This window comes from Vipera berus, assembly GCF_964194415.1.
Source record: "Vipera berus genome assembly, chromosome: 7".
Taxonomy (NCBI): Eukaryota; Metazoa; Chordata; class Lepidosauria; order Squamata; family Viperidae; genus Vipera; species Vipera berus.
In genome coordinates, this window is record NC_138209.1 from 6,578,081 (window position 1) to 6,604,309 (window position 26,229).

The 26,229-nt window shown below is 45.1% G+C and overlaps 1 protein-coding gene across 1 annotated transcript in view; it reads left to right on the plus strand.

The window, feature by feature from the left end:
• Window positions 1–26,229, plus strand: part of ADAMTS3 (ADAM metallopeptidase with thrombospondin type 1 motif 3) — a gene marked incomplete at both ends in the record, with an annotated part of 151,262 nt that overhangs the window by 85,571 nt on the left and 39,462 nt on the right. The window contains 5 exons of the mRNA XM_081333324.1: window positions 5,111–5,301; window positions 13,163–13,246; window positions 17,255–17,411; window positions 23,429–23,534; window positions 25,243–25,386. Coding sequence (XP_081189450.1) covers window positions 5,111–5,301; window positions 13,163–13,246; window positions 17,255–17,411; window positions 23,429–23,534; window positions 25,243–25,386 — 682 coding nt within the window. The remainder of the gene's footprint in view (window positions 1–5,110; window positions 5,302–13,162; window positions 13,247–17,254; window positions 17,412–23,428; window positions 23,535–25,242; window positions 25,387–26,229) is intronic.

Consider the following 26,229-nt stretch of genomic DNA (forward strand, 5'->3'; position numbering starts at 1 on the left):
AGAGGGAAATGGCAGCCAAACCCACCAGCCCGGTGTGGGATAGACTGCTGTACTTTTTTGTTCTGCCCTGCCTGTTCGGGGTCTCTCATTCATCCCATAAGTAGGCTTGATTCTATATTTCCACTGGACGTGGCACCCCAGCAAACCTCTGCCGGTCAGTCGCAGCAATTTTTAGAAACAAGAGAGCCAGGCTCTAAATTTCCCACTTGTATGCTATACCAGCCGTGCATTCTTTATTTTTTATTTTTGAGCCTGAAAATTGCTGAGGTTGAATTGTGACGCTAGTTTGTGACGCTAACTTTCTCAGGTCCAGGAAAATCTCAATGTTTGAGGCGGGGATGTCAAGGAAAGAAACTGAGGGACTATTGAGTTGAGAATATAGAATAATAGAGTTGGAAGGGACCTCTGGGGTCATCTAGTCCAACCCCACCGCTTGAGCAGGAGACCCTATACCATTTTAGACAAATGGCTGTCCAGTCTCTTCTTGAAAGCCTCCAGTGATGGAGCACCCACAACTTCTGGAGGCAAGCCATTCCACTGGTTGATTGCTCTCACCGTTAGGAAATTTCTCCTTATTTCTAGGTTGCTTCTCTCGTTGGTTTTTTTCCAACCGTTGTTTCTTGTCTTGCCTTTTGGTGCTTTGGAAAATAGCTGGACCCTTGTCATCCTTGTAGGAGCCCCCTCAAATATTGATACAGTGGTATCATGAAAACTTGTCTCTTCGAGCTGTCTAGCCCAGGCTGAGGGGTTTTAATTTTTTATTGGGTTTTAGTTTTAAATTTCAGGGACTTGAATTAATTAATTGTTTTAATTGATTTTAATTTTTGTATGTTATGTTTTTAATTTTCCCTGTAAACCGCCCTGAGTCCTACGGGTATAGGGCGGTATATAAATTTAATAAAATAAAAATAAAAACAAAATAAATGTCACCCCTAGTCCTATATACCATTGGTATAGACCCTATATCATCGTTATAGACCAGGGGTCTTCAAACTTGGCCCTTTGATGACTTGTGGACTTCAACTTCCAGAATTCTTCACCCAGCGTGCCTGGTTGAGAAATTCTGGGAGTTGAAGTCCACAAGTCATAAAAGGGCCAAGTTTGAAGACCTCTGGTATAGACTCTACATCATTCTGGACAAATGGCTGTCCAATCTCTTCTTAAAAACCTCAATGATGGAGCACCCACAACTTCCAGTGGCAAGCTGTTCCACTGATTAACTGTTCTCACTGTTAGGAAATTTCTTCTTAATTCTAGGTTGAATTTCTGTCTGTTACTTCTTGTCCTGTCCTCAGGTGCTTTGGGTAACAGGTTGACCTCTCTCTTATCTCTCAAATAGTTGTAGACCGTGACCCGTATCATGTCACTCCCTAATCCTTCTCTTTGTTAGACTAAACTTAGTTTCTGCATCTGTTCATCAAAGTTTTATCCTCCAGTCCCCTGATCACCTTTGTTGCTCTTCTCTGCACTCTTTCTAGAGTCTCAACATCTTTTTTTGCATTGTGGTGACCAAAATCGGATGCCATATGCCAAGCGTGGCCTTACCAAAGGAGTATAAAGCAATGCTAACACAGACCGACAGATAGGGCGAAGGAACCATTCACAGTTAATACACCCAAAACACTGCAACAGCAGGTTCCCCTGTGAAATTTTCAAAAGCCGGTCCAACTTTGATAAGTTTTCAGACTGCCTCTGAGCCAGAAAGATTCAACTTAGCCAAAGGCAATTCAGTTGGAAAACATGGAAAGGGGACCGCAGCAATGATTGGGTTCCTTTTGATGCAGTCATTAAGCTTTTGATCAAGCATACGGGTGCACGCTTTGGATTCTGCACGCTTTCTGATCTGGATAATGTGCTAGGCAGGGAATAAACTGCAGCTGAATCTCCAACGGTTGGTGTGTTTCGTTGCTAAGGTTTGCTAAGTTCAGCTGATGGTAGATGGTAAGGCTTTGATGTATAAAATCAGTGGAAGCCTCTAATTATACTGCTCGAAGCAAAGACACTTCACCCAGCACCAGATAACAAAATACAGGCCTGACTTGTTAATTGCATAGCAAGCTTCACTTTTAATATCCAAAAGCAATATTCACTTGCTTTTCGGGAGCACTAGCAGACATATGTTGAGGAAAAGGGTGAGAAAGGGGTTAATTTTCACATTGCATAAGTGGGTTCTCTTTCCAGGCTAATCAGCTCTAAAACTGGGGAGAGGGGTGTCAATTGAGATGACCTCATGAGGTCTGCATGCAGATGTGCCAAAGCATGAACAGAAACAAATTCTTGTGCTCTGTAAACCATGTTTTATGGCTTCGCATGTAGCAGCAATCATGCAAAGGCTGGTTTTTCCAATTAACCCTACAATAGTTGCACAAAGCCAAAGGTGAGTGCAGGGGGTCTCCAAACTCGGCAACTTTAAGACTTGTGGACTGATCTGCTGGCTGAGGAATTCTGGGAGTTGAAGTCCACAAGTCTTAAAGTTACCAAGTTTGCAGACCTCTGATCTAGAACGACAACAGAGCTGTCTCTTTAATGCTGGCTGGGGAATTCTGGGAATTTATTTATTGATTGATTGATTGATTGATTTTATATACCGCCCTATTCCCGAAGGACTCAGGGCGGTTTACAGGGCAAATTAAACAATACAAATAAATACAATTAAAATAGAATTAAATTAAGACTAGCCCACAATTAAAACAAATTAAAATTTAAAATTTAAAGTTAAATTAAAACCCCCTCAGTCCAGGCCAGAAAGATCAATTGAAGTCCAGAAGTCTTAAAGTTGCCAGGTTTGTAGACCTCTGATCTAGAACGACAACAGAGTGGTCTCTTTAATGCTGGCTGGGGCATTCTGGGAGTTGAAGTCCACAAGTCTTAAAAGTTGCCAGATTTGAAGACCCCTGATTTAGAGCAACATATGGACCAAGGCAATTAGTTTTTTAAAAGATGCTAAGATTCCTTTTTCAGATGCAGTGGTCAGAATTTCAGCTGGGTTCTGGAAAGTCTGCCATGACATTTTAAAAATACAGGTAGTCCTCAGAATAATGACTGGCCGCTTAGTGACCATTTGAAGTTACGACGGGTCTCCCCAGAGCTACTTACGACCTGATTTTGAAGTTAGCCACACACCCCATAAACCACATCATGACATTTTGGTTGCTTGGCAACCAATTTGCATCTGCAGCAGTTTGTAGCATCCAGCAGTCATGTGATCATGATATTCTTCAAACCTTATTCCAAGTGTCTATTCTTTCATTCATTTGCTTTGATTTAAATAAACAGAAGCTTGCTTTGCCTGTTTCTCAAAATGAGCATGTTAGCTACAGTTTATTTCCCTAATTTTCTTTTTGCTAGCTTTAGTGAGAATGAGGGTTATAATCAGTGCTTTTTTGTAAAAGAAAAAGGTGCCGGAACTGATAATAATAATAATAAGTTGGAAGGTCATCTAGTCCAACCCCCTGCTCAGGCAGGAAACCCTAGACCATTTCAGACAAATGGCTGTCCAGTCTCTTCTTAAAAACCTCCAGTGTTGGAGCATTCACCACCTCTGGAGGCAGGTTGTTCCACCGGTTAATTGTTCTAACTGTCAGGAAGTTTCTCCTTAGTTCTAGGTTGCTTCTCTCCTTGACTAGTTTCCATCCGTTGCTTCTTGTCCTGCTTTCAGGTGCTTTGGAGAATAGCTTGACTCCCTCTTCTTTGGGGCAGCCCCTGAGATATTGGAACACTGCTATCATGTCACCCCTCACTCTTCTCTTCGTTAAACTACACATACCCAATTCCAGCAACCGTTCCCTATATGTTTTAGCCTCCAGTCCCCCAATCATCTTTGTTGCTCTTCTCTGTACCCTTTCTAGAGTCTCGACATCTTTTTTACATCGTGGTGACCAAAACTGGATGCGGTATTCCAGGTGTGGCCTTACCAAAGCATTGTAAAGTGGTATTAGTACTTCACTTGATCTTGATTCTATCCCTCTGTTAATACAGCCTAGCACTGTGTTGGCTTTTTTGGCCACTGCAGCACACTGCTGGCTCATATTGAAGTGATTGCCTACTAGGACTCCGAGATCCCTCTCACAGTTACTACTATTGAGCAAGGTACCACCTATACTATACCTGTGCATTTGATTCTCACACATGTCATACAACCTGCCTTGCCTACCCTACAAGGTTTCATCCAAAAAAGATGCCGGAACTCCGTTCTGAGTGTTCTATGAGAAAAAAAGCCCTGGTTATAATAATTGCTCTTTTGCCAGTGTATGTAATTGCTTCCTAGTCTTGCGTTAACAGCCATGGAAACACTTCTCTTATTGATGCTTCCTGCGTGAATATCTTTTTCAATAGCCAGTTTGGTGTAGTGGTTAAGGTGCCGGCCGAGAAACCAGGAGACGGTGAGTTCTAGTCCTACCTTAGGCATGAAAGCTGGTTGGGTGACTTAGACCAATCACTAAGAGACAGTGAGTTGTAGTCCCACCTTAGGAATTGAAAGCCAGCTAGGTGAGTTTGGGCCAAGCAGCAAGAGACTCTGAGTTTTAGTCCTCCTTACGAAACCAAGCCAACTGTATGACTTTGGGCCAGCCACTAACCTACCTCTCAGGGTTATTGTGGGGAAAATTGGAGGAGAAAGAAGCATAATGTATGTCTGTTGCCTTCAGTTAAAGTAATAAAGGCAGGATTAAAAAAAATCTAATAACTAAATAATGTCTAGAGGTGCTGAGAAACACCAGTGGGCCTAGATTCTGAAGATCCACAATTGAGGAAGTGTTAAAACTCTGTTGAGGTGCTCTTGAGTCTTCACAGTCTCCAGATAAGCAGCAAAAATAATATCAGTAAAGAATCAGATTCAGTCATCCTGGATAAAGATCAGAGCTGTTCTGGATTAATCTCTGACTGAATTTATGTTGCTTAATCATTCTCTTGACGTTGAGTCTCACCGTCTAAGATTCCAGATGAACGAATGTACAGATGCAATCCCAGAATGTGCGTGTGGTGTTTCCTTTCTGAGCTGACAACATCTCTATTACATATGTGGGATATCCTCTGTGGAGAACAACGGTCCAGCTGTGGATAATGGTAATTAACTTCTAATCCTTGGATTTATTTCCTCCCTTCCACTCAGAATCTGATCTGCTCCGCCTGGAGTCCACTTATGCAAGCATAGAGCAGGAACTGAACGAAACACTGAGGCGACGCAGACACACCGGAGAAAATGACTACAATATTGAGGTTCTCCTCGGAGTAGATGACTCGGTGGTCCGATTTCATGGCAAAGAACACGTGCAGAACTACCTTCTCACCCTGATGAACATTGTGAGTGCAATATTTTTCTTGTTTTAGTGTGGGAGAAATAAAGACCTCGGTCCCTTAAGCCTCCAATTGATCGTGGATAATCTTGGGAAAGCTACCAAGGGCTGGATCCCCTCACTTTTGGGTGAGAGACTGTCAGGAAGACAGTCTACAGGTCTACAGTCTACAGGTAAGATTAGAAAGTGGAACATCTAGCACAGAGGTCTTCAAACTTGGCCCTTTGATGACTTGTGGACTTCAACTCCCAGAATTCCTCAGCCAGGCACGCCAGCTGAGGAATTCTGGGAGTTGAAGTCCACTCCTCTTAAAGTCTATATCAGGTCTTCAAACTTGGCCCTTTGATGACTTGTGGACTTCAACTCCCAGAATTCCTCAGCCAGGCACGCCGGCTGAGGAATTCTGGGAGTTGAAGTCCACTCCTCTTAAAGTCTATATCAGGTCTTCAAACTTGGCCCTTTGATGACTTGTGGACTTCAACTCCCAGAACTCCTCAGCCAGGCACACAGGCTGAGGAATTCTGGGAGTTGAAGTCCACAAGTCATAAAAGGGCCAAGTTTGAAGACCCCTGATCTAGAAGAAGGCTACTTCTATAATGGAACGGAGATAGGGATTTGTAGCAGACACCTGAAGTTAAGGAATTCTCTAGAGCCTTGGTGGAGCAGTGGGCAGTGGGCTAATGCCTCCTTAAGTAACACCAGCTGCCTGCAATTAGTGCAGGTTCGCATCCCACCAGGCTCAAGGTTGACTCAGCCTTCCATCCTTCCCAGGTAGGTAAAATGAGGACCCAGATTGTTGGGGGCAATTAAGCTGAATTTGTAATAATGCCGCTTGGGGTGTGTGTGTGAAAGCCCTAACAAGCAGGCATATACATAGAATGAAGGCTACTGCTAAGCTTGTAAGCCGCCCTGAGTCTTCGGAGAAGGGCAGGATATAAATGGAATAAAAATAAAAATAAATAAAATAAAATAAATGAGAGGATAGGTTTGAACTTGTAATCAAAGAACACTCCATCTGTCTGTAGGTAGGTTTCAATGAGAAACTTCACAGATGGTTGGTCTGTCTGATTATCCTATTTCTCTTAGCACAGTGCTGTGCTTTGGATGTGGTATAGGGCAGGAGTCTTGAAACGTGGCCCTTTGATGACTTGTGGACTTCAACTGCCAGAATTCCTCAACCAGCGTGCCTGGCTGAGGAATTCTGGGAGTTGAAGTCCACTCCTCTTAAAGTCTATAGCAGGGATCTTCAAACCTGGCCCTTTGATGACTTGTGGACTTCAACTCCCAGAATTCCTCAACCAGCGTGCCTGGCTGAGGAATTCTGGGAGTTGAAGTCCACAAGTCATCAAAGGGGCCAGGTTTGAAGACCCCCCGGTATAGGTAGTCCTGCACTTATGACCATTCATTTAGTAACAGAATAACCCCTGCTCAAGCAGGAAACCCTGGACCATTTCAGACAAATGGCTGTCCAGTCTCTTCTTGAAAGCCCTCCAGTGTTGGAGCACCCACAACTTCGGCAGGCAAGTTGTTCCGCTGATTAATTGTTCTCACTATCAGGAAATTTTTCCTGAGTTCTCTGTTGCTTCTCTCCTTGATTAGTTTCCACTCGTTGCTTCTTGTCCTGACCTTTCTCATTGCATTTTTGATGCTTTTAGAATATTGGCATTTGAAAAAGCTTTGGTCACTTCATTCCATAATTCATGTTTTCTTCTTCAAAGTGATTCCGGGGTTAAGAAGACTGTTCTCTTAGCTGTTAGCACCAAATAAATGCAAAAATGGGTGTTGCTTTCAAGAGTCATTCAATTTTCCAGTGTCAGAGTCATGCTGCATTTTAAGCAACAGAGGAGCGTTTCAGCAACAAAAGTTGCCCTTGAAGACCACAAATTAAAAAGTTGTGGTTGCTGTGAAAACATAATTTTAGGGAATGGAGAGGTGCTTTCCAAACAAAGCAAAGCAAAAACAAGGGAGTTTCAGAGAAAGAAGTTTGAATATTTAATGGTTTGCATTTTTGCTTTTATCATATTGTAAGATGCCGAATGTTCAAACTATCGCACCATTGCATTCATTTCACGTGCTAGTAAAGTTATGCTTAAAATCCTACAAGCTAGACTCCAGCAGTATGTGGATCGAGAACTACCAGAAGTACAGGCAGGATTTCGAAGAGGCAGAGGAACTAGAGATCAAATTGCTAACATACGCTGGATCATGGAGAAAGCTAGAGAGTTCCAGAAAAACATCTACTTCTGCTTCATTGACTATGCTAAATCCTTTGATTGTGTGGATCATAACAAACTGTGGCAAGTCCTTAAAGAGATGGGCATACCAGACCATCTTATTTGTCTCTTGAGAAACCTATATGCGGGCCAAGAAGCAACAGTGAGAACTGGACACGGAACCACTGATTGGTTCAAAATTGGGAAAGGAGTCCGGCAAGGCTGTATACTGTCGCCCTGCCTATTTAACTTATATGCAGAGCACATCATGAGGAAGGTGGGACTAGATGAATCAAAAGTTGGAATTAAGATTGCTGGAAGAAACATCAACAACCTAAGATATGCAGATGATACCACTCTAATGGCAGAAAGTGAAGAAGAACTAAAGAGCCTCTTGTTGCAGGTGAAGAAGGAGAGTACAAACGTTGGGTTGAAACTAAACATTAAGAAAACCAGGATCATGGCATCTGGCCCTCTCAATTCCTGGCAAATAGATGGGGAAGAAATGGAGGTAGTGACAGATTTTATTTTCCTGGGCTCCAAGATCACCGCAGATGGGGACTGCAGCCAAGAAATTAAAAGATGCTTGCTCCTGGGAAGGAAAGCCATGGCAAATCTAGACAGCACACTAAAAAGCAGAGACATCACCCTGTCAACAAAAGTGCGTATCGTCAAGGCTATGGTCTTCCCAGTTGCAATGTATGGCAGTGAAAGTTGGACCACAAGAAAGGCTGAGCGCCAAAGAATTGAGGCCTTTGAACTCTGGTGCTGGAGAAGACTCCTGCGAGTCCCTTGGACTGCAAGGCGATCAAACCGGTCAGTCCTAGAGGAGATCAACCCTGACTGCTCTTTAGAAGGCCAGATCCTGAAGTTGAAACTCAAAGACTTTGGCCACCTAATGAGAAGGAAGGACTCACTGGAGAAGAGCCTAATGCTGGGAAAGATTGAGGGCAAGAGAAGAATGGAACGACAGAGAATGAGGTGGCTGGATGGAGTAACTGAAGCAGCAGGCATGAGCCTAAATGGACTCCAGAAGATGGTAGAGGACAGGAAGGCCCAGAGGAACATTGTCCATGGGGTCGTGAAGGGTCGGACACGACTTTGCAACTAACAACAACAACAAGCTGCCGAGAGTTGCATGAAATGGGTGGCAAAAGAAAGAAAGAAAGAAAGAAGGAAAGAAAGAAAGAAAGAAAGAAAGAAAGAAAGAAAGAAAGAAAGAAAGAAAGAAAGAGGAGGAAGGGGAGGAGGAAGGAAGAATTTACGTAGGGAGGAAGGAATGAAAGGAGGGAGGGAGGGAGGGAGAGAGAGAGAAAGAGAAAGAAAGAAAGAAAGAAAGAAAGAAAGAAAGAAAGAAAGAAAGAAAGAAAGAAAGGAGGGAGGGAGGGAGGGAGGGAGGGAGGGAGAATTGAGGTAGGGACGAAGGAATTAAAGGAGGAAGGAAGGAAGAAGGAAGGGAGGGAGGGAGAAAGAAAAAGAGAGAGAAGGGAGGGAAGGAGGGAGGGAGGAAAGGAGGGAGGAAGGAAAGGAAAGGAAAGGAAAGGAAGGAAGGAAGGAAGGAAGGAAGGCATAGTGTTGAAAAGATAAATAAAACTATGGCCAATCAACCATAGTTCAGGCCAGACTTGGGTCTGACTGCGCGGGGGGAGGACGAGGGGTCGTTGTCTCTGGGGCTCATGAGCGGGTCGTGGGATTACCAATTCCCACGACGGGGAACGGCAGCAGGCGGATAGACAGGGGGCCATATCGTTACCGGGAGCGCCGTCTCCGCTATTTGCAAGCGGTGGGGCGCTCCGACCCTCTGCTTCTTTCCCGAGGTTCCGGGAGCGAGGATGTGCAGCCTCCTGAGCTCCGGCTGGTGTACCTGAATGCCAGGTCCGTGGTTAACAAAGCTCCCCTTGTTAGGGATTTAGTGGAGGGTGAGCATGCGGACCTGGCTTGCATCACGGAGACTTGGTTGGGCCCAGAGGGTGGGGTCCCTTTGGTTGACCTTTGCCCACCAGGCTTCCGGGTGCTACACCAGCCTCGAGCTCAGGGTAGGGGTGGGGGTGTGGCGGTGATCGTTAGGGAGACCTTATGTCCGCGGGAGACCACCGTTCCTCAGATAGTCGGGTGTGAGTCTCTCTTTATGAGATTTGGCTCTGGGGCGCAGTTGGGCTTGCTGCTCGTGTACATTTCGCCTAGTCGCGTAGCGGCAGCCCTGCCCGAGCTGCTCGATATCCTCTCGGGGTTGGTGGTTGAGTTCCCCAAACTTATAGTTTTGGGAGACGTCAACCTACCATCCCTGGGAGGTTCATCTGAGCTTGCTCGGGAGTTCATGGCTTCCATGACGGCCATGGACCTGACGCAGGTAATTTCTGAACCAACTCATGAGGGAGGCCACACCCTTGACCTGATTTTCTTATCTGGACGGTGGTTGGATGATCTTGGTGGGGGCTCTCCATTTATTATGCCCCTGTCATGGACCGATCATCACCTCCTGCGGCTGGTCTTCCATTTTGCCACCCCCCGCCGTGGGGGTACGGAACCAACTAGATGGTACCGCCCCAGACGCCTAATGGATCCTGATAGGTTCCAAGCGGTGCTGGGGTCCCCACCTGCCTCCATTGCTCACAGCTCGGCGGATGCCTTAGTGGAAGCCTGGGAAAGGGCAGCCACTGAGGCACTCGACCGGGTTGTACCCTTGCGGCCCCTGACCCGGCGCAGATCCCAGCGAGCTCCATGGTTCTCCGCGGAGCTCCGGGAGATGAAGCGTCGGAAACGGGGCCTAGAGAGCTGCTGGAGGTCCAGCCGATCTGAACCCGACCGATTGCGGTTAAGAACCTACATTAGGTCTTATCTCGCTGCGATGAGGGAGGCGAGGTGTAACTACTTCTCCACCCTCATCGCGTCCGCAGATAATCGCCCGGCCGCCTTGTTTAGGGTGACTCGCTCCCTTCTTAATCAGGAGGTGAGGGAGGATCCCTTGCAGGGTCGTGCCGAGGAGTTTAGTCAACATCTGTCGGATAAAATCGCTCGGATTCGGACCGGTTTGGACTCCAGCTGGGCAGAGTCTGGCGATCAGGACACGGGCGGTCTTGTCAATGTTATCTGGGAGGAGTTTGATTCTGTGACCCCTGATGAAGTGGACAGGATTATGGGGAAGCTGAGTTCCACCACATGTTTATTGGATCCGTGCCCTTCTTGGCTGATTTATGCAGCTAGGGAGAGGACACGAGGCTGGCTCCAGGCAGTTATATCTGCTTCTTTGAGCGAGGGTTATTTCCCCACCATCTTGAAGGAGGCGGTGGTGAGACCTCTCCTCAAGAAGCCTGCCTTGGACCCAGCTGTATTGAACAACTTTCGTCCAGTCTCCAACCTTCGCTTTCTTGCGAAGGTTGTTGAGAGTGTGGTGGCGCATCAGCTCCCTCTGGTCCTGGATGAAGCGGATTATCTGGACCCTTACCAATCAGGTTTCAGGCCCGGGCACAGCACGGAGATGGCATTGGTCGCTCTGGTGAATGATCTCTGGAGGGCTCGGGATAGGGGATATTCCTCTGTCCTAGTCCTATTAGACCTCTCGGCGGCTTTCGATACCATCGACCATGGTATCCTGCTGCAGCGTCTCAGGAGATTGGGAGTGGGAGGCACGGTTTTTCAGTGGTTCTCCTCCTATCTCCTGGGACGCTCGCAGTCGGTGTTGGCAGGGGGGCAGAGGTCGACCCCTAGGACTCTCGCTTGTGGAGTTCCTCAGGGGTCGGTCCTCTCGCCTCTCCTGTTCAACATCTATATGAAACCGCTGGGTGAGATCATTCGTGGTTTTGGAGTTGGGTATCATCAATATGCTGATGATACCCAACTTTTTATTTCGACCCCAAACCACCCCAGTGATGCCCTCGCTGTGATGTCCCGTTGCCTGGAGGCGGTTCGGGTCTGGATGGGGAGGAACAGACTTCAACTCAACCCTGACAAGACTGAGTGGCTGTACATTCCGGCTTCCCGGGACACCTGGGATGTTCCATCTCTTTCTATGGGGGGTGAGCTTTTACCCCCTGTGGATAGGGCTCGCAACTTGGGAGTCCTCCTAGATTCACGACTCACTTTGGAGGATCACATAGTGGCCGTGACTAGGGGGGCTTTTGCCCAGGTTCGCCTGGTGCGCCAGTTGCGGCCCTATCTGGACCGGGAGGCCTTATGTACGGTCACTCATGCGCTCGTGACCTCTCGCCTAGACTACTGTAATGCTCTCTACATGGGACTTCCCTTGAAGACTACTCGGAGGCTCCAACTGGTACAGAATGCGGCCGCGAGAGTTGTCTTGGGAGTTTCCCGGTACTCCCATGTTACACCTTTGCTCCATGAGCTGCATTGGTTACCAGTTGTCTTCCGGGTAAGGTTCAAGGTTTTGGTTATGATCTTTAAGTCCCTACATGGCATGGGTCCGCGATACCTCGAGGACCACCTGCTGCCGGCGTCGACTCCCCTCCGCCCTGTGCGCGCCCACAGAGAGGGCCTCCTCAGGGTGCCTCCTGTCAAGGAATGTTGACTGGTGGCCCCCAGGGGGAGGGCCTTCTCTGTGGGTGCTCCGGCGTTATGGAACCAACTGCCGGTTGAGCTCCGGATGGCATCAGACCTCCGATCCTTCCGTCGCGGGTTGAAGACCCATTTATTTGAACTAGCGGGTCTGGCCTGATGGGGGTACATGGGTTTTTTTTATAGACTTGTTTTATTATTCTTGTTTTAACTTGGGCACTGATTTAATTGTCTTTTAATGTTTGTATTGTTATTTATATTTATGCCCTGTGAACCGCCCTGAGTCCCTTTGGGAGAAGGGCGGTATACAAATCTCAATAAATTAAATTAAATTAAATTAAATAAAGAGAATCCCATACAATTAGGCTTTGCTCAGGATCTCTGCTTGTTTCAGCCCCATTTACTGGTAGCCTCCAATGTTGGTCCTGACTGAAAGAAAGTTGGTATCTCCAGTTACTAAAGTGCATTAGAAGTTTCCTGTAAATAACTGGAACAGCTGGCTGTAATCTAGAAAGAGAAAGGTAAAGCTTGGCCAGTTAGTGAGGTCCTGGACCATACATAAGCCCCGGATCATTTACCCTTTATTAAAAAAAAGTACACCTAAACAAGGGCTTCTAGTTTGTACCTTCTATCTGACACAGATTGCGAATTATCTGAGGGGCTGTTTTTTCCCCCCTAAGAATTTCTACCCGTCCAATTCTATCTGGCAGATTGGGCATATTATAGATCAGCCAAAGAGTGTCAGCTATGGGGACTTGTAGACGGGGACTTTTCTGCACTGGCCCTGTGGAACATCCTTCCCTCAGCGATTAGGATGGCCCCAACCCCATTGGGCTTTTAAAAGGGTTTAAAAATTTGGCTATGATCTGGACACTGAATGCATTAAAGGTCCCATTTCTTGACTTTACTGTGAACTGATGAACTGCCTCGACGGCTATGATGTATATTTATTCTGGATGTTTTTATAGTTTTTTTGCAAATGTCAGCCACCTCAGGAGATGGGCTGTTAGATAAAATGAATGAATGAATGAATGAATCAATCAATCAATCAATGTGGAGTCTTCAATCCACGTTTTTCTTGACTATCTCATTACTAAGGATTTGGGTTGTTGTTGTTCTTCCCTTTCTCTTTCTTCTCTTTAGGTGAATGAAATTTATCACGATGAATCCCTGGGCATCCACATAAATGTTGTGCTGGTTCGTATGATGATGCTAGGTTATGCCAAGGTAAGTAAACCAGGTGAAGGGTTCATCTGTCTACTGCACGCAAAGACGCCTTATGGGTCAACGGAGCAAGATCTTATGATCCCATCCAAATACATAATGGGTTTGGTTTGGACTTAGCACGCCAGATGATCCCAATCATTATAGTTAATTCGGTAAGCTATGATTAAAACAATTCATGGCTGCTTGTATGTTACTCAGGTCATATATCATGGATAGAAAAGAATATTTGTAGCTCGGGGTTGAACTGTGGGGTCTCTGAGCTTGGTATTTTCTTGCAGACGTTTCATTACCCAACTAGCTAACACCATCAGTGCTGGAAGGGAGTGGGGTTTGGTCTTTGTTTACATCCAAGTGATTTGCGTTGTCAGTGTTGGTGGGAATGGGAGTGAAACAACAAGACCGCTTCCACCAACACCGACAAGGCAAGCCACTAGAATATAAGCTGAGTGCAAAGCTCATTCCTTACTAGCCCTGATGATGTTACTTAGTTGGGTAATGAAACGTCTGAAAGAAAACAACCTCAGAGAGCACCAAGGACACCACAATTCTCCTCCTCCTCCTCCTCCTCCTCCTCCTCCTCCTCCTCCTCCTCCTCTTCTCTGCAAATTCCCTTCCTTTCTAGCCCTGATGATGTTACCTAGTTGGGTCATGAAACGTCTGCAAGAAAACAACCAAGCTCAGAGAGCACCAAGGACCCCACAGTCCTCCTCCTCTTCCTCCTCCCCACAAATCCCACTCCTTTCCAGCACTGATGATGTTACCTAGTTTATTTATATAATAATAATAATAATAATAATAATAATAATAATAATAATAATAATAATAATAATAATAATAATAATAATAATAATAATAATAATAAGAAGAAGAAGAAGAAGAAGAAGAAGAAGAAGAAGAAGAAGAAGAAGAAGATGGAAGGGACCTTGGAGGTCATCTAGTCCAACCCCCTGCTAAGGCAGGAAACCCTATACCATTTCAGACAAGTGGCTGGCCAGTCTCTTATTAAAAACTTCCAGTGTTTGAGCATTGACCACTTCTGGAGGCAGGTTGTTCCACTGGTTATTTATTGGGACTTATATGCCGCCCTATCTCTCGAAGGACTCAGGGCGGCTAACAACAATAAAATAAAAATAAGATACAAATATTAAGAAGAAATTAAACTATACCTAGCCCCAACTAAAACTAATAAAACATTAAAACCATATTAAAACCCCTTATCATCAGTCCAGGTTGGCCTGTTGGAAAAGAAGTGTCTTAAGGTCACGATGGAAGGACCAGAGGTCAGGGGCCATCCGGAGCTCAAAGGGGAGCTGATTCCACAGGGCAGGAGCCCCCACAGAGAAGGCCCTCCCCCTGGGGGTCGCCAGCCGACATTGTCTGGCCGACGGCACCCTGAGGAGGCCTTCTCTGTGTGAGCGTACTGGGCGATGGGAAGTCGTTTCTGGCAGCAGATGGTCCTGCAAGTATCCCGGGCCTAAGCCATGTAGGGCTTTAAAGGTAAGTATCAGCACCTTAAATCTCACCCGGAGGACAACCGGTAACCAATGCAGCTCACGCAGGAGGGGTGTAATATGGGAGCATCGGGATGCTCCCATCAGTTAGGCAATGAACCATCTGTAAGAAAACAACCAAGCTCAGAGAGCACCAAGGACCCCACAGTCCTCCTCCTCCTCCTCCTCCTCCTCTCCACAAATCCCACTCCTTTCTAGCCCTGATGATGAAATGTCTGGAAGAAAACAGCCAAGCTCAGACGGCACCAAGGGACGCATGTATCATGCTCGACAATGCCACACTTGATCTTAGCCATAGACGTACCACGCCACGATCCGCCTTATGGCTTATTAAATAAGCCGCAAATGGCAGGATTCACAATAGCACTCGGTAGAATATTGATGGTCACGCATGACTCAGTACAACATGCAGGGTGATGTCCGTTATTACCTTGCTTTTTAAGAATACCGTTGAAAAGATAGATCGATGACCTCAGCAAGTATGGCGGGCTCAATTGGCAAAAGGAAGATCAGGACCGTAGGGGTTGGAAGCGTGCGGAAGAGGCCTTCATCCTGCAGTGGATGGACAAAAATGCCTAAAATGATGGTGGTGGCGATGAGTTGAAAAATGTCATTTCCCCCCAAGCGCGTTGATATCTTCCCCTATCATTATTTGATTTTGCTTTTAGAAGGAGTGAGGGAGCATTCCCCCAGAGGGCCCCAGAACTGCACCATGAGAATTTCCAAGCAAAAGGAATAATTTTCAGCTGTGCTCTTTGGGGGTTATTTCCTCAAAAATAATTTAAAAAAAGATGCCCCTCTCTAAGAAAATGTCTCCCCAGATCATCCTGTATACAGTGCCTCTTGTTTACCTCCCTGTAAACAAAGCCAAACAAAAATCCAAGCTCTGGATGCTAACATCGGGTAGAGAAATAAATACATTATACTGTTAGGCAGCCTTTATTGTCAATTATTCATTTAGAACATTGCTGCATAATTTAGCAGAAGAATATCAGACGGTTGGGTGACTTCCACCAAAGCTAATAAATATTTACTCTGTATTTTTTACATTGGCGCACAACTCTCGTGTATATACAGTACGTTGTGGGTTTCCAGGACAGTGTGCTAGGGGGTATAAATTTAGCGGGTCACTGTCCTCAGAGTCATTTTAGAAATGGAATAACTTAATCAGGAATACCAGGCAAAACATTCTTGCTTGGTTTCCTCCGTTGAGTATCTGGTCTTCCTCATGAGATGTTTGTTCCAGTTGAAGGACCCCCAGCTTGTTATTTTTCCCGAAAGAATATAAACGGGTTGAGATAATAGTTCCTGCAAAGCTTCTAATACGAAGCTTTAACAAGCAGATCCAAAGGCTTGGATTTATTTATTTTTTTAAAAAAGGGGGAAAATATGTCCTCCCAAATATAAATCTGTGCTTACAAAATACAGAGATTCCCTAAAGTAAATCCTGATGCAGCCTGGACAGCAGCCATCTTTTCTAGGGGGGGGCAGTTCTTACAAATCAGTGTACACTTAGGCGTATGAGATAAGAATCCATTTAGATTCTGGAATGTTGCAAAAAAATGGGACTGGGATGAAGTTGTTCTTAGTGATAAATGTAGTTCTTTTATGACATGGTGCCTGCGGGTAATACATTATATGAAGGCCTCTGCTTGCTAGTTGAGAAAAAAAAATTCTTTATCTTGTATTGCTCTTCCATCACTGTACTTCCATCAGTTCTTCAGAAGGATAATAGTTAAAATAGGATCTATCTATCTATCTGTCTGTCTATCTGTCTGTCTGTCTGTCTGTCCGTCCGTCCGTCCGTCCGTCCGTCCGTCCGTCCATCCATCCATCCATCCATCCATCCATCCATCCATCCATCCATCCATCTATCTATCTATCTATCTATCTATCTATCTATCTATCTATCTATCTATCTATCTATCTATCTATCTAGTGATCAAACCGGTCAGTACTAGAGGAGATTAACCCTTGACTGCTCTTTAGAAGGCCAGATCCTGAAGTTGAAACTCAAACACTTTGGCCACCTAATGAGAAGGAAGGACTCACTGGAGAAGAGCCTAATGCTGGGAAAGGTTGAGGGCAAGAGAAGAAGGGGACGACAGAGAATGAGGTGGCTGGATGGAGTCACTGAAGCAGTAGGCCTGAGCTTAAATGGACTCCAGAAGATGGTAGAGGACAGGAAGGCCTGGAGGAACGTTGTCCATGGGGTTGCGATGGGTCGGACATGACTTCGCAACTAACAACATCTATCTATCTATCTATCTATCTATCTATCTATCTATCTATCTATCTATCTATCTATCTATCTATCTATCTATCTATCATCTTATTTTATATCTAATCTATCATCTATCTAGATCTATTTATCTATCATCTATCTAGGGAGGGAGGGAGAGAAAAGAAGAAAGAAGATCCTAAGCTAACCAGTTATGATGTAAACAACATACTGGTTTGTAACCTGTTTGTATGTTGTTGTTGTTTTATTTTCCAGTCTGTCAGTCTAATTGAACGAGGAAACCCCTCCAGGAGCCTGGAGAACGTGTGCCGTTGGGCATATCAGCAACAAAAAACGGACCCCGGTCACTCAGAACATCACGATCATGCCATCTTTCTCACCAGGCAAGATTTTGGACCAGCTGGAATGCAAGGTACAGTGCTCAAGTGCCCCTTCCCCACTCCTTCAAAAGCCCACTTCGGCTTTCAGTATGGAAGAGCTGCTCAAAATCTGGAAATTCAGGTGACTTCTCCTCCCTATCCCAGACGCTCTGCACTTCGCAACGTTTGCCCTAGAACAGTTCAATTCTCTCAGCTTTCTTTATTCTTCTTCAACCGACTGTCCATGGGATATGTAGGACATATGGTTAGAGAAAATTACTAAACAAAACATATAGATTTTAAGCCAGAATTATTTTTATTAGGCATAATGGTAGGAAACAGTGAGAAAGAGTGTATGTATCTAATTTTATATGTATTAAATGCAGCGAGAATTGTATTCGCTCAATATTGGAAAAATGAAGATTTACCCACAGAGGAAGAGTGAATTATTATTATTTTTTAGATTGTGCCGAAATGGATAGATTGATACTGAAAATGAAAGAGAAAGAAGATTCAATACGTTTTAGGACATTTTTATAAAGGTAAAGGTAAAGGTTCCCCCGCACACGCGTGCTAGTCATTTCCGACTCTAGGGGCCGGTGCTCATCTCCGTTTCAAAGTCAAAGACCCAGCGCTTGTCCGAGGGGCAGCCCCTCAAATACTGGAATACTACTATCCTGTCCTCCCTTGTCCTTCTTTTCATTAAACTAGACATATCCAATTCCAGCAACTGCTCTTTATATGTTTTAGCCTCCAGTCCCCTGATCATTTTTGTTGCTCTTCTCTTCTCAACAACTTTTTTTTTGTGTGTTGACCAAAAACAGGATGCAGTATTCCAAGTATGGTCCTACCAAGTCATTATAAAGTGGTATTAACACTTCACGAGATCTCGATTCTATCCCTCTGTTAATGCAGCCTAGCATTGTGTTGGCTTTTTTGGCAGCTGCAGCACCCGGCTGGCTCAGCGTGAGACCATCCTCTCCTTTCACAGCAGTGAGCCCAAGTCAACATTTAGTTCCTGATCTGAGGTATTCTTTGAGGAAATTTAAGTTTTCAAAAGCTGGGAAGAACTCTTCAGCACAAGAGCGACAGGAAGCCGGATTCCTGCGAAGACTTGTGTGCAGTGACCTCTGATAAGAACAGCTTCAAAGAACTCGACTTCGCCGCAAGTGAAGAACTTCAGCGGTTTTGATCAAGTGGGCTTTGATGGACAAAAATGCCCTTTAGTAGCCCAGATCAGTGCCAAAATAAACTCTCTCAGCTCAGAGCTCATCAGCCCGAGGGGGTACATTCTCACTTGCTCAGTTTTCTGTGAACAGGAGGGCTTTGTGATGCTTTACTAAAGAGATTTTGAGAGGTATTTTGTGCCTTTGAGTCAAGTCAAGTAAGTTTATTACAGTCAAAGACCAGAACAACTTAAAAACACTCAAGCAATATCCCTTAAAAAAAACTAAACTAAAATAATAAGTAATAAAATGAAATAAAATAATAATAAGTAAAGTAAGGCTAAAACATATAAGGAATGGCTGCTGGAATTGGGTATGTCTAATTTAATGAAGAGAAGGACGAGGGGGAACATGATAGCCGTGTTCCAAAATCTCAGGGGCTGCCCCAAAGTAGAGGGAGTCAAGCTATTCTCCAAAGCACCTGAAGGCAGGACAAGAAGCAACGGATGGAAACTAGTCAAGGAGAGAAGCAACCTAGAACTAAGGAGAAACTTCCTGACAGTTAGAACAATTAACCAGTGGAACAACCTGCCTCCAGAATTGGTGAATGCTCCAACAGTGGAAGTTTTTACGAGGAGACTGGACAGCCATTTGCCTGAAATGGTATAGGGCACGGGTTGGCAACCCGCGGCTCTGGAGCCGCATGCAGCTCTTTGAGCCGTCTCCTGCGGCTCCCAGCCGCCCGGTGCGCGCGCACCTCTCCAAATGGAGAGTGGCACCACCCGTTTGGAGAGGTGCGCGTGTACCTCCGCGCGAAGGGGCAGCGGTGCCGCTCTTTGAGGAAGCTGCCGCGGCCCGTCTGCGAAGCTGCCGCTTTCGGTAGCTTTGCAGACGGGCCGCGGCAGCTTCCTCAAAGAGCGGCGCCCCTGCCCATTCCGGGAGGTGTGCGCGCACCTCTCTGAATGACCGGAGGTGCGCGCGCACCTCCGCGCGAACGGGCAGCGGTGCCGCTCTTTGAGGAAGCTGCCGCGGCCCGTCTGCAAAGCTGCCGAAAGTGGCAGCTTTGCAGACGGGCTGTCGCCGTCGGGCAACCGGGTACCGGTTCCATCTCACTTTAAAAAAATGGCAATCGCGTGCGTCCGCGCATGCACAAAAAACCGTTTTGCGCATGCGCAAAACGTTTTTTGTGCATGCGCGTGCATGGACACACACACGCGGCTCCCACTTTTTTAAATTTGTGATGGAACCGGTTCCCAGTGGCTCTTTTCCTTTTTTAGGTTGCCGACCCCTGGTATAGGGTTTCCTGCCTGAGCAGGAGGTTGGCTAGATGACCTCCAAGGTCCCTTCCAACTTTATTATTATTATTGTAAAACTTTTATTCATAAAACATGAAACTCATTCATATTATTATTATTATTATTATTATTATTATTATTATTATTATTATTATTATTACTATTATTATTACTATTATCATTAATAATAATAATAATATAGATAAAATCTAGATTAAAATCACAATTTTGCATCCCATCTGTCAGTTACACATGAGCAAAACACAGTGTGGCCTAACTATACTACAATATCAATCCATAAAACTGTGAGGCCTGTTAAATACTCAAATGCAGAAGAAGAAGAACAACAACAACGCTAAAGGGTTGGCTGCATTAACTTATGTAAAATAGCTCTGGTGGGTTAATCGCGTGTTTCCGACGAATCCCCACTGCTGCTGCTGCCCAGAATCTGGTCACCTGCAATGTAATCACGGTCTGTTCGTCCTTAAGCAGCCACTCGAGATGAGCAGTGTCAGAATGGCCAGGATACCTATCGGTTATTGGAAGGGTATGTTCCCCCCCCCCTGAATTTCTCTATAAAACGAGCATCGAAGGAGTAGGTGTCCAGCGGTCTCCACTTTTGAGTCAGCGTTGACTCCTGGCAACGCCTGAACAAGTCCTGGAAGTTTTCAGCTTTCTTTGAGAAGTGGTTTGCCATTGCTTTTTTCCCTAGGGCTGAGAGAGAATGGCTGGCCCAAGGTCATCCACCTGACTTTGTGCCTAATGCAGGACTAGAACTCCCAGCTTCTAACCTCAGTCAATAGATCTGGATAAGACCTCGGAGGTCTTCTAGTTCAACCCCTTGCTCAAGCAGGAGAACCTGTATCCCTTCAGACAAAGTGGCTGTCCGGTCTCTTTTTAAATGCCTCAAGTGATGAAGCACCCTCAATGTCTGAAGGGAAACTCTTCCACTGGTTAATTGTTCTCACCGTTAGGAAGTTTCTCCTTCATTCCAGGCTGCTTCTCTCCTGGATTAGTTTCCATCCGTTGTTTCTTGTCGTGCCTTCTGGTGGTTTGGAAAATAGGTTGACCCCTCTCTTATTTATTTATTTATTATTTATTTTATTACATTTATATACCGCCCTTTCCCGAAGGACTCAGGGCGGTTTACAGGGTGATTAAAAAACCAAAATACAAAAGTTAAAAACAAATTTTAAAAAAAATTATATTAGTCCCTGCATAAATAAAACCCCAGTTAAAATAAGATTAATCCTCAGCCTGGGCCGGAGAGCTCGAAGAGCCAGGTCTTCAGGCCCCGGCAGAACGAACGGAGGTCAGGGGCAGTCCTCAGCTCCACTGGCAGCTGGTTCCAAAGGGCAGGCACCCCCACTGAGAAGGCCCTATCCCTGGGTGTTACCTGCCGGCAATCTCTTACCGGTGGCACCCTGAGAAGACCCTCCCTGTGGGAGCGCACTGGACGAAGGGAACTTGATGCCGGCAGCAGGTGTTCCCTCAAATATCCCAGACCCAAGCCATTTAGGGCTTTATAGGTCATCACCAGCACCTTGAATCTCACCCGGAGGGCAACCGGAAGCCAATGCAGCTCGCGGAGTAGAGGTGTTACAGACCCTTAAATACTGAAACATTGCTATCATGTCCCCCTCTAGTCCTTCTTTTCTCTAGACTGGCCATACTCAATTCCTGCAACCGTTCTTCATATGTTTTAGTCTCCAAGCCTTTAATCATCTTTTTTTGTAATGTGGTGACCAAAACTAGATGCAGTATTCCAGATGTGGCCCTACTAAGGTTTTATAAAGCAGTACTCAGGGCTTTTTTTTCTCATAGAACACCCAGAACGGAGTTCCGGCACCTTTTTTGGATGGAACCTTGTAGGGTAGGCCAGACGGGTTGTATGACGTGTGAGTTCCGGCACCTTTTTCTTTTACAAAAAAAGCACTGGCAGTACTAATACTTCACGGGACGTGGTGGCTCAGTGGGTTAGGACGCTAAGCTTGTCGATCAGAAGGTCAGCAGTTTGGCAGGTCGAATCCCGAGTGCCACGTAACAGAGTGAGCGCCTGTTACCCATCCCAGCTTCTGCCAACCTAGCAGTTCGAAAGTACGTAAAAATGCAAGTAGAAAAATAGGGACCACTACGGTGGGAAGGTAACATTCCGTGCGCCTTTGGCGTCTAGTCATGCTGGCCACATGACCACAGAGACGTCCTCGGATAAGTGCTGGCTCTTCGGCTTTGAAACGGAGATGAGCACCGGACCCTAGAGTAGGAAACAAGTAGCACGCATGTGTGGGGGAACCTTTACCTTTACTTTACTAATACTTCATATAATTTTGATTCTATGCCTCTCTTTATACAACCAAGGAGTATATTACCTTTGTATTATTAACCTGATGCCTTAAACATTGCAGCAAACTCATAGCAGCCCTTAAACACACTCAGTTCTCAATTCTAAAACTTAGAAGCAAAAATATAGCAGTATAAGCTTCAGAAACTATCTAATGTAGCAGGTTTGACTTTCTTTCTTTTTCTTTTTTTTTTTTAAAAGGCAGAGATAAAATTCAAAGCTCTCTCAGGAGCCAACTAAGTCCCAGGTCTTTCAAACACAGGTAGTCCTCAACATCCAAAGTTAAAGTATTGATTTAAAAGCTAACCGGTTTACTTAATGTAAGATGAAAGATGTAATGTAATGATGAGAATGACTCAGCAGGGTCTGTGTCTCTTTAAGAGCCTTTGTATAAAGGGAAGGCTCTGCTGATGTGTCCTCTCTCTTCTTCCGTTTCCTGCTGTAATTGTGGTTTGTTGGATCCTGCTGTATTAGCACGTATATGTATATTGTTCCTGGTGTATGATATCGTAGATAGTGTAAGATAAACCACCATTTAATACAAACTAGTTTATTGTGTTTACTCCTGGGTTATCTCAGCACAACAAGACTGTGCACGCTCTGACATACAACCATTCATTTAATAACTTTAGTTACGACTGCACTGAAAAAAATGACATGATCACTATTCACACAACCGTTGCAGCATCCTTGAGATCACGTGACCAACATTCAGACGCTGGGAAACTGACTCATATTTATGACAGTTGCAGTGTCTCGGGGTTAAGTGATCCCCTTTTGCGACCTTCTGACAAAGTCAAGGGAGACGCCAGACTCACTTAACAACCATGTTACTAACTTAACCTCTGCAGTGATTCACTTCACAACCGTCTCACTCGGCAGCAGAAATTTGGGGCTGGATTGTGGTCGTAAGCCGAGGACTATCTTGCAATCCGCCAGTCATTAGGGGAGTGGAAAGATTAATATTCTTTGCAGTCATTAGCACTCTGAAGGCCGATCAATCCCCAAGTGACCTAAAAAGCTCTCAGCTGGCAACTGACCTCCAGACCTAAAGAATATAAATCCTTCTATTCCCGGCCATTCCATCAGAACTGAAGCAGCTTCTTGGATGAGAAGCGAAATGTTTTCAAGGAAACAAAAGGCTAAGGAAAGTCCAGTTGCCTTCTGGAAAAGCACTTTCGGGACCTGGGTGATTCAGAATCTCCATAGCCATACACTTCACTTACTTGCTCTGAAAATATCTTGTTTTTTTTTCACGTGCTCCACAGGCTATGCTCCAGTCACAGGCATGTGCCACCCGGTGAGGAGCTGCACGCTAAATCACGAAGATGGGTTTTCTTCAGCTTTTGTGGTTGCCCACGAAACCGGCCACGTGTAAGTCTCAACATAAAACAGGATTATCCCCTGGCGGTTCCTGGATTAAATCAAATCCCGGTATATTGCATCTCTCTTTTCTCCATCCCGCTGTCAATCTGGGGACGCCAGCCACATCTCCTTAAAATTGTTGCCACAAATTAGATGACAGGTAACCCTTGACTTACAACCACCTGTTTAGTGACCGTTTTAAGTTAGAACAGCACTGGAAAAGTGATTTATGACCTTTTTCCCCCCATACGATTGTTGTAGCATCCCCTTGGTCACGTGATCAAAATTTGGCAACCCTTGGCAACTGACTGGTATTTATGGCGGTTGCAGTGTCCCTGGGGGCATGTGATCAACTTTTGCGACCTTCTGACAAGCAAAGTCAGTGGAGAAGTCAGATTTGCTTAACGGGCACATTAGTAACCTAACAACTGCATTAATTCACTTAACAACTGGGGCAAGAAAGGTCGCAAAACCCATTTAACAGAAATTTGTGGTCATAAGTCAAGGACTATCTGTACTTATTAGTTGCTGAGTCTAAATTCTGCTTTCGAGGTCAAACTTGGTACCTTGGACCTTTAGGAGAGCTATCGTCCAATGGGAGACAAGCATGCTGATTTCGTCCAATGGGAGACAAGCGTGTACCTAGGACCTTGAGGAGAGCTATTATCCAATGGGAGACAAGCGTGTTGAGTTCCCATTTTTGCTTTCCATATTTTGATGTTTGAAAAGGAGAGCACTTGTAGTCAAACCCATCTGAAAGACTGGGTAGAGGTCTCTTTTTTAAAAAAAAATGTTTTATTGATTTTATAATTTTACATTTAAGTATTTGAAAAGCCACGTGGCAGCTGGGTTAATCGATAATACAATGACATACAAGTATCTTTAGTGCAAGTCTCAAGCTGTTACGTTAAATTTTTCCTCTCTTTTCCCCTTAGCATTTGCTGTCTCCTGTTTAAACTAAGACAATTCTTATTGAATCAATTAGATAAAAATGACATTCTTACATTTATCAATAAGTTTTGGCTTATACATATCCTTATTATTTTAACAGTCTTTACAGACAATCAATGTCCTAATTAGTTTTCCCCAGTTTTTAAGTTCCCATTAATATTTAACTTAACATTTAATATTTGTAGTGTTCCCCCACCCCCCACCCCCGTGGATAGAAGGAAGGGAAATATTACACTGTCTAATAACAGCGGCGACTGACTATCCAGGGAAGCTTAAAACGTTGAAACAATAAGCTGATTTTAACTGGATTTCTATCTTTCCAAAACTTGAGCACCAACCATTTTTTCTCCTTAAAAGGTAAACTTAAAGGTTCCCCCGCACATGCGTGCTAGTCGTTTCCAACTCTAAGGGCCGGTGCTCATCTCCGTTTCAAAGCCGAAGAGCCAGCGCTTGTCCGAGGACGTCTCCGTGGTCATGTGGCCGGCATGACTAGATGCCAAAGGCGCACGGAACGCTGTTACCTTCCCACCGTAATGGTCCCTATTTTTCTACTTGCATTTTTACGTGCTTTCGAACTGCTAGGTTGGCAGAAGCTGGGATGAGTAACAGGCGCTCACTCTGTTACGCGGCACTCAGGATTTGACCCGCCAAACTGCCGACCTTCTGATCGACAAGCTCAGCGTCCTAACCCACTGAGCCACCGCGTCCCTTCTTTTTTCTCCTTCCCCACCCCCAATTAATTCTGACATGTTGCTCTTTGGTTCAGGCTAGGGATGGAGCATGATGGACAAGGGAACCGATGTGGAGATGAGACGGCGATGGGAAGCGTCATGGCTCCGTTGGTGCAAGCAGCTTTCCACCGATACCACTGGTCCCGTTGCAGTGGCCAAGAACTCAAAAGATACATACAGTAAGGGCCAATCTCTTGCCAAAGGGACCTTGGAGGTCTTGTAATCTAACCCCCCCTTGCCCAAGGCAGGAATCTTTATACCATCCCGAACAGATCTTTTCTTGAAAGATTGGAGAACCCACTGTTGTGCAGGATCTGAGGTGTTGCTTGATAAAGAAACACAGGAAACCAGTGGTTGCCTTTAAGCTTTACATTTTCATTCAGGTGAACAAAGAAGGGAGAAGTCCCGAATGACAGAAAATCCCCATTTTTATACTTTTTGATTACATAAGCAATCTACCCAGCAAAGCTGACACACATAAGATAAAGACTTATAATAATAATAATAAGTTGGAAGGGACCTTGGAGGTCATCTAGTCCAACGCCCTGCTCAGGCAGGAAACCCTAGACCATTTCAGACAAATGGCTTTTTTGGCTGCTAATGCAATCCCCAGTTGTATAAACAGAGGCGAAGAATCAAGATCACACAAAGTATTAGTACCGCTTTATAAAACCCTAGTGAGAACACACCTGGAATATTACAACCAGTTTTGGTCACCATACTACAAAAAAGATGTTGAGACCTTGGAAAAAGTTCAGAGAGGAGCAAGTAAGATGATCCAAGGTCTGGAGACTAAAACATACAAAGAACAGCTGCAGGACTTGGGTTTGGCTAGTCTAAAGAAAAGAAGAAACAGGGGCGACATAATAGCAGTATTCCAGTATTTGAGGGGCTGCCACAAAGAAGAGTGGGGTCACGTTATTCTCCAAAGCACCAGAGGGCAGGACAAGAAACAATGGTTGGAAATTAACCAAAGAGAGAAGCAACATGGAATTAAGGAGAAACTTCCTAACAGTGAGGAC